This window comes from Sus scrofa, chromosome 3 (genome assembly GCF_000003025.6).
Source record: "Sus scrofa isolate TJ Tabasco breed Duroc chromosome 3, Sscrofa11.1, whole genome shotgun sequence".
NCBI classification, from domain to species: Eukaryota; Metazoa; Chordata; class Mammalia; order Artiodactyla; family Suidae; genus Sus; species Sus scrofa.
In genome coordinates this window covers 40,364,157-40,372,153 of record NC_010445.4, presented here as the reverse complement: position 1 = coordinate 40,372,153, position 7,997 = coordinate 40,364,157, and the positions used below count along the sequence as shown (strand labels likewise).

Genomic DNA, 7,997 nt, shown 5'->3' with positions numbered 1-7,997 from the left:
GGGGGACACGGGTGTCTGAAGAAACAGACTTTATTTGGAGAGTCTAGGCAGCTGGGGGAGCTCCCCCCGCACCCCCATGACGTCACGGCCCCCTTGTGGTGGGAGATGGGGACAGAAAAGCTTGGCCTAGACAGACAGACCCCTGGGATTAGGGCGGAGCATCCACGCTGCTGCCGGGACGCAGGGCGGGACTATGCTGCCACCTTAGCTCATGAGGTTCCAGAAGCTTCTAGGCTTTAAACCCTGTCCTTGGGGGCGTGTCACAAGAAAAATGAACCAACCCCCTTGACTGCAAATGGGCTCAAACGAAATCCACAGGGGCCAGGAACACAGAAGGGGTGGCTTCGAGTCCCCCTCCCAGGCAGGCTAGCACGTCTCCCAGCTCTGCCTCCAGACCCAGACCCACTTTGATGACAAAGGCGGGCTGCTCCTCCCGGCTGTGGCCGTGGCTGGGACGCCCCGGAGCCTGGACAGCAGCAGGCGAGGCTCAGGGACCCCCCTCCACCTCCTCCACCACCTCCTCGTCCATGTCCTTGTCCTCCGCGTTGCCGTGGCACATCGCGGGGACACCCAGGCCCTGGTGCACGGCGTCCAGGGCCCGCTGGCTCACGTAGTAGGAGAGTCTGGCCGAGGGCAGTCTCTTCTGCATCTCCTCCAGGTACCTGTAGGCCTGGGTCACACAGAACAGCTGTTACCGCGCAGGCCTCAGAGCCTGGCGGCTCCGGGGACAGGGAGGGCGGCTTCGGCAGGGGCTGTGCGGGGACTCTCCAGGCATTCCGGGGTGCAGCGCAGGCCCTAATGGGCAGCGCTGCCCCCTGAGCGGGCCAGTCCTGTGGGCGGCCCGCGTGCAAGGACCCGGTGGACCTGCCCACCCAGGGTGCCCGCGGGAGGCCTGAGGGAGGGGTGCATTCACAGCTCCCGACTCATCCCTCCAGGCGTGCGCTCGTTGGGCTGGACGTCGGAAATGGTTTGTCTCGGGCATCTGGCTGGCCCCAGTTAGTTGGGACTGTGACCAGTGCCGTGCGTGTGGCCCTCCCCGCAAGCTGCCCAGGGGGAGTCTGTGGAGAGCGGGGGCCTCCGCAGCTCAGCCTGGGGGACCTGCCCCCCACAGCGACGGCCACGCAGCAGTAGGGGCTGGAACTGGGCACGCGAGCTGCTAAGGCTAACAGCCCCAGGGTACGTGGCCTGTCCATTTAAAATGTGACCAAAACTTCTATGAGTTTCGTGACAGGAAGTAATGGTCACAGCTTAGTGTTTCTTAAAGGTAAAATTCTAGAGCAGTTCCATCTCAGTTGGATAAAACTAAGGTATAAAAAGATGAAGCAGGAGGGACTTCCCCTCGCAGCGCAGTGGGAACGACTCTGACTAGGAACCACCAGGTGGGTGGCGGGTTCAGTCCCTGGCCTTGCTCTCTGGGTTAAGGATCCGTGTTGCCCTGAGCTGTGGTGTAGGTTGCAGATTCACCCCGGATCCCGTGTGGCTGTGGCTGTGGTGTAGGCTGGCAGCTGCAGCTCCAATTCGCCCCCTAGCCTGGGAAACTCCATATGCTGCGGGTAGGGCCCTAAAAAGAAAAAAAAAAAAAAAAAACCCCGAAGTTGGGTGTTTGGAGGGATGGGATGCAGCACACAAGCACCCAGGAGATTTCAAGCAAGCCCCCTGGGAGCTGGGAAGGCACGCAGGCCCTGGATGCGTCCTCAGCGGTCTGCCGAGAGCCGGAGACCAGCCAGGCCGGTGCGAGCTGTGGTGAAAACCCAGCTGGGCAGCAGTGGGGTTTAGGGGTGCCCATGCTGAGGGGGGTAGACTGCGGGGAGGGAGGCCAGAAAGGATGCATGGGGGAGAACCCCACGGTGCCAGAGGGCAAGCAAGCGGTGTCTCTCGAAAGAGGGTTGGGGTCCATCAGGGCTGGACTTGGGACGGGCAGTGGGGACCGAGCAGGGAGACATCCCGGGGCCGCAGGGCCCTGTGCCCCCACTGGGAGGAAACCCCCGCAGGTCTGTCCTTAGCCACTTAGTTAGAGGTTTTCAAAATGTGGTTATGGAAGGAATACGCAAGGGTTGAGACAACAAGGAATTTGGTGGGATAATGTGATTTTCGGTTAATTTTGAGGATGCAGGGGTCTGGGCATCTCTGCTGTACAGTTTGATTTCATTCTTCAAAAAAGAGGGAACCTGCTGGGACCGGCTTTAGAGCTGCTGGCCCAACAACAAGAGGGCTCGGTGAGCGGACGTGGCAGGGCCAGAGGACGTGTGCGAGTGGGCCGGGGAGGCTGGGTTCCCAGCGCCGACTCACAGACCAGCCGCCACGGACCACGGGGGGCGTTCCTGGGGATTCTGGGCGCCGTGTCCCATGAGACTGGCGTGGCCACTGGCAGTGTTTCTGGGATGATGGGTCAGTACATGGTTTGTGAGCACCTGGGAGAAGACGGCGGGGGGACCTGGGGGTCACGGTGGTCTCAGCGGGAACTGCTGGTGAGGGCCGTGCCGGGGGCGGAGCCTGTGGTGGCAGCGAAGTCTGTGTGACGCCAGAAATGCAGATGGGAGAGGTCTGCCATCGGGTATGGGAGGATCGAGGTGGAAGAGAACGAGATTCCTCCAAAGAGATAGACAGACGGACGGACGGACGGAAAGCATGAAGAGACGCCCACATCGCTGATGATAAAGAAACGCCAATCGTCACGACTACGCGGTACCACCTCACGCCAATCACAGTGGCCGTCGTTAGTAAGCCTACAGATGACAAACGCCGGCGAGGGTGTGGAGAAAAGGGACCCCCCACAGTGTGGGTACGGATGTAAACTGTCACAACCACTATGGAGACCAGCACGGAAGCTCCTCAGAAAAGTACATGTAGAACTAGTGTATGACCCAGCAATCCCACTCCTGGGCACAGATCCAGATAAAACTACAAAAGGTACATGCAGGAGTTCCCACCGCGGCTCAGCAGTAATGAACCCAACTAGTATCCCTGGCCTCGCTCATTGGGTTAAGGATCTGGCGTTGCTGTGAGCTGTGGTGTAGGTCACAGATGTAGCTCAGATCTTGCTCGCATGGCTGTGGCTGTGGCGTGGGCCAGCAGCTATAGCTCCAATTAGACCCCTATCCTGGGAATTTTCATATGCTGTGGGTGCGGCCCTAAATAGCTCCGCCTCAAAATAGACACATGTACCCGTATGTTCATAGCAGCACTATTCACAAGAGCCAAAACAAGGAAGCCATCTGGATGTCCATTGACAGAGGAATGGATTAGGAGGATGTGGTACATGCAATGGAATACTACTCAGCCATGAAAAAGAACACACTAACGCCATGTGCAGCAACGTGGACGGAACTAGAGACTCATACTAAGTGAAGTCAGTCAGAGAGAGAAAGACAAATAGCATATGATATCACCTATATGTGGAATCTAAAATGTGGCCCAAGTGAACTTATTTACAAAACAGAAACATGCTCACAGATTTTGATAAAAAATACTTATGGTTACCAAGAGAGAAGTGTAGGGGTGGAGGAAGGATAAATTAGGAGGCTGGGATTACTGTACACACACTGCTGTGTATACGCCAGATGACCGGCAAAGACCCACATGGCACAGGAACGCTACTCAATGTTCTGTGATAATCTCTATGGGAAAAGATTCTGAAAAAGAATGAATGTATATATATGTGTGTGTGTGTGTCTGAATCACTTGGCTGTACACCCGAAACCAACAGAACACTACAAATCACTCCACTCCAAAAACAAACAAACAAACACATATTAAAAAGAACAAGGACAGTCTTCTGGTGAAGGCGGGGTCCTCAGACCAGCTCCCCCACAACAGTGATAAACTGGGCAAAACATAAAAGGCTCTGGAGACCCCCCGTGGCTCAGGGGTTAACAAATCTGACCAGTACCCATGAGGATGAAGGTTTGATCCCTGGCCTCGCTCAGTGGGTGAAGGATCCAGTGCTGCCGTGAACTGTGGTGCAGGTTACAGATGCGGCTGTGGCTGTGGCGGCTACAGCTCTGATTTGACTCCTAGACTGGGAACCACCATATGCCGCAAGTGCGACGCCAAAAAGAAAAACAACAACAAAAAAAACATAAAAGGTTCTGAAAAACAACTACGGGCAGGTAGACTAGGGGAACTGGTGTCTGGGCTGAGTTTAATGCTTGTCGCAACTTTTGCCTCAGGAGACACCTGTCAGGGTCACCGTGGGAAGCTGAAAAACTACACAGAAGAGCTCCTGCTGCAGTGCAACGGGACTGACAGCGCCTCTGCAGCGCAGGGACGAAGGTTCCACCTCCTGTGGGTTAAGGATCTAGTGTTGCTGCAGCTGCAGTGTAGGTTGCAACTGTTGCTCGGATCTGATCCCTGGCCTGGGAGCTCCATGTGCCATGGGGTAGGGAGAAAGGAAAAAAAAAAGGTACATGGAAACCCACACATTTCTGGCTGCAAGAACCAGACTCAGAAGTGCATCCGCCGTCTCAGCTGGGGTGTGAGGAAGCAGCAGTTCCCAAGGATGAGCTCTGCCCCGATCCCCCGTGACCCACAGTCCGTGTGTGCCTCCAAGAGGCCGGACCTGAGCAAAAAGACAGCGGAGACCGCAGCGGCTGCTCACACGGGGCAGGAGGGCGCACTGAGACTGAGCTGAACCCGGATGGCTGCCTAATGAAAGAAAGAAGGGGAAGTACTCCTGGGGGAACGTCACGGAACCCGGGCTCTCTGTGAGCCACCCACAGGGACTCGCACACCAGAGAGGTCATCAGACATAAAAAGAAATAGGAGAACCTGACCTATGCTCAAGAGAAAAGACAAATAATGGCGACTAGCTCCATATGAACCAGACGTTTGAATTAGTAGCAAAAAACTTGACAGCAGCAATTATAACTATGATCGAGTGTATACAGGAAAATATGGGGGGTTTTTTGGTTGTGCCTGTGGCATGTGGACGTTCCCAGGCCAGGGACTGAACCCTCGTCGCAGCCCTGACTGGAGCACCTGCAGTGACAACACCAGATCCTTAACCTGCTGTGCTACAAGGAAACTCCAATACATATACATTTTTTTTCTTTTTCGGCCCTTCTGTGGCATATGGAGTTTTTGGGCCAGGGGTCAGATCTCAGCCATAGTTGCAGCCTACGCCACAGCTGTGGCAACGCCAAGTCCTCTAGCCCACTGCGCCGGGCCGAGGATTGAACCTGTGTCCCGGGGCTGCAGAGATGCTGCTGATCCTGCTGCACCATAATGGGAACTCCCAAAATAGGTTTTTAATAAATGAACAAAAAGGATGTTCTAGCAAATAAAAATAAAAACTAAAAGGAGTTCCCATTGTGGCACAGTGGAAATGAATCTCACTAGGAACCATGAGGATTTGGGTTCGATCCCTGGCCTCTCTTGGTGGGTTAAGGATCTGGTGTTGCTGTGGCTGTGGTGTAGGCTGGCAATTGCAGCTCTGACTCGACCCCTAGCCTGGAAACCTCCACATGCCACGGGTGAGGCCTTAAAAAGCAAAAAAAAAAAAAAAAAAAAAAGAGAGAGAGAGAGAGAAAGCAGAGTAGAGAAAGACAGGCAGGCAGGCAGGCAGAGGGGACGCTGGAATGGAAAATGCGGACCCGATCAACATGAGAGCAGACACCGCAGAAGGAAGCCCTGAATGAAACGACAGCAACGCCGCCGCACACCTGCCACCATGCCTGGCCCCCACAGGTGCCGCATCTGCCTGACGCACAGACCCTTCCAAGGAGCTTGGAGCAACCCGAAGCGTGCTAGCATCTGCAGACCAGGGAACCGGTATTTTCCGGACGAGCACCGAGGTGTTCCAAGACCATGGAGAAGATACCAGAGAGCCCACGGGGCTGTAAGGGAAAGCCTAAGAGGTTTCTGCCTCCAAGAAGACCCAGGGGCGCCCCTGCGGGCTGCATCCCATAGCTGGTTGCATCCCGTGGCTCCCATCTCAGCCGGAATAGCCCATTTTAGCGCAGTGAACGCAGAGCGGAGATGGAGTCCAGCCGTCCTCGACCCGCTGGCAGAGGCTCAAAAGATTCGCAAAAGTGGAAACAACACAAAAGCGGCACCTGTGGAGCCCCCCCCCCCCCGCCGTGCACAGGTCCTCGCTGCCCGCAGCCTCACCGTGCGCAGGTCCCCCGCCTGCACGTGGCCCTCCACCAGGAAGCCGCACACGTCCCCGAGGCGAACCGTGCTGTCGGGGCCCAGCTCCTCCAGGAGCAGCTGGCCCTGCCTGAGTGCCTCCTCGGGATCCTCGGCGTACATCCTGCGGAGCAAAGACGCCTGAGCCCCACCCGGCACGCGGGCTGCGGGTCGGAGGGCAGAGCGGGCTCTCGGGGAGGGGATTCCCTGAAGCTGAGGCAATTCGTTAACCAGTCAACTCACAAATTCACTAACTTAAGAACAACGCCAAAAAAAAAAAAAAAAAAAAAAAAAAAAAAAAAAAAGGAGTTCCCGTCGTGGCGCAGTGGCTAAGGAATCCAACTAGGAATCATGAGGTTGCGGGTTCAATCCCTGGCCTTGCTCAGTGGGTTGGGCATCCAGCGTTGCTGTGAGCTGTGCTGTAGGTTGGATCCCGCGTTGCTGTGGCTGTGGTGAAGGCCAGCTTCTACAGCTCTGATTGGACCCCTAGCCTGGGAACCTCCATATGCCGCGGGAGCGGCCCAAGAAATGGCAAAAAGACAAAACAAAAACAAAAACAACGCACTGCTTGGTCACAGTGTGGGTGCTGGCACCGCCACACCAGACTCGGGACTGCAGGGGTCGTCAGGCAGGCCAGAGGGGACAGCGGGGCAGGAGCTAGGGCGTGGACAGGGCTGTCACTGTGTGGGGACACTCAGGCGGGGGCAAAGGCCAGCGTGGCGACACGATGCGTGGTCCGCCTGCCCAGTGGGTGGGGTGCGTGTGGGCCCTGCTGGGAACAGGGCTTTGGACTCGGTCCGGGGCTGGTGGTGGAGGCAGGACGGCGGGGCAGGCCTGCCCTCTGGCCCTCCCGCGGTCTCTGCCGCCAGTTCCCCTGCCCCCTCCCTCCCGCAGCCCAGGCTCTGCGGCTGCTCCTGAACCCACGCATCCCAGCGGGGAAGCACCCTTCACGGAGCCCCGCTTTGCCATCCGTGTTCTTCTTTCAAACGCCCATCCTCAGACAAGGAGAGCACTCTGAGCGGTTGAGGCGGGAGCTGCGCTCTGCTGCCCCAGGGCCCCGACACGCTGCAGGGTGTCGGGTTAAACAGGGGGGCCCTCTCTGAAAACGGCCTGCGCGCTGCCCTCCAGAAGCACCTGCCCGAGCCCCGCTCGCGCCCGGGCAGGCCCGGCCCCCAGACCCCGCCTCCCGACCCAACCACGGCCCTTGTCCTCCGTGCTCTCTGAGAGTGGCCCCAGGCTCTGAGGGAGCCCGGAGAGCCCAGGCAGGCGCGCGGCCTCGGGGCTGCCCTCCCCCCTCCCCCTGCCCCGCCGCCGTCCAGCTGTCTGAGGACGTCCTCAGAGCGTCCCAGCGACGGCGACGACGCACCTGCGGGCTTGCATGAAGCGCTTCACCAGCGTCATCCTGCTCTGCAGCTGCGCCAGCCGGGCCTCGTGGTCCAGGGGGCTCCGGGCCTTGGCCTTGGCCAGGCACTTGTAGGCCTCGGTCAGCGCCCCGTGGGCCTTGTCGTAGTTCTGGTACTCATCGACCTCCACCTGCGCGAGGAGGCATCAGGACCCCCGGACCACACGCCGCACCCCACTCAGGGCCCAGGAGGGGGCGCGTCTACCTGGGCGCAGGCGTCGTAGAAGCCGGCCAGGAGCTCGGGGGCGCGGCCCCTGGTGTAGAAGCTGATGATGTTCTTCATGATCTCGGGGTCCCGCCGCCAGTCCAGGGACTGCAGGTAGTTGGCGGCCATCACGTAAACCTCCTTCTGCCTCGAGACGCCCGCAAAGAACACGATCTTCTCCGTGTCCCCAGACTTGAGCAGCGCGCGCATGGCCTGGACAGAGGACAAGCCGGGCTGGGCCCTCCTCCGAGTAGGGCTGCGGGA

General features: G+C 58.1%; 1 protein-coding gene across 7 annotated transcripts in view; it reads right to left on the bottom strand.

Moving 5' to 3' along the window:
- Nucleotides 15-7,997, bottom strand: part of IFT140 (intraflagellar transport 140) — a 62,842-nt gene continuing 54,859 nt past the window's right edge. For 4 of the 7 annotated variants that reach the window (XM_021086842.1, XM_021086841.1, XM_021086843.1 and 1 more), the window contains 4 exons: nucleotides 7,734-7,946; nucleotides 7,493-7,659; nucleotides 6,109-6,250; nucleotides 2,293-2,648 (listed from right to left, as the gene is read on the bottom strand). In XM_021086842.1, the coding sequence (XP_020942501.1) occupies nucleotides 2,442-2,648; nucleotides 6,109-6,250; nucleotides 7,493-7,659; nucleotides 7,734-7,946 (729 nt within the window). In that variant the 3' untranslated portion in view covers nucleotides 2,293-2,441. Of the gene's footprint in view, nucleotides 671-2,292; nucleotides 2,649-6,108; nucleotides 6,251-7,492; nucleotides 7,660-7,733; nucleotides 7,947-7,997 lie in introns of those variants that run through there. The other 3 variants (XM_021086845.1, XM_021086844.1, XM_021086847.1) reach the window with 1 other exon arrangement.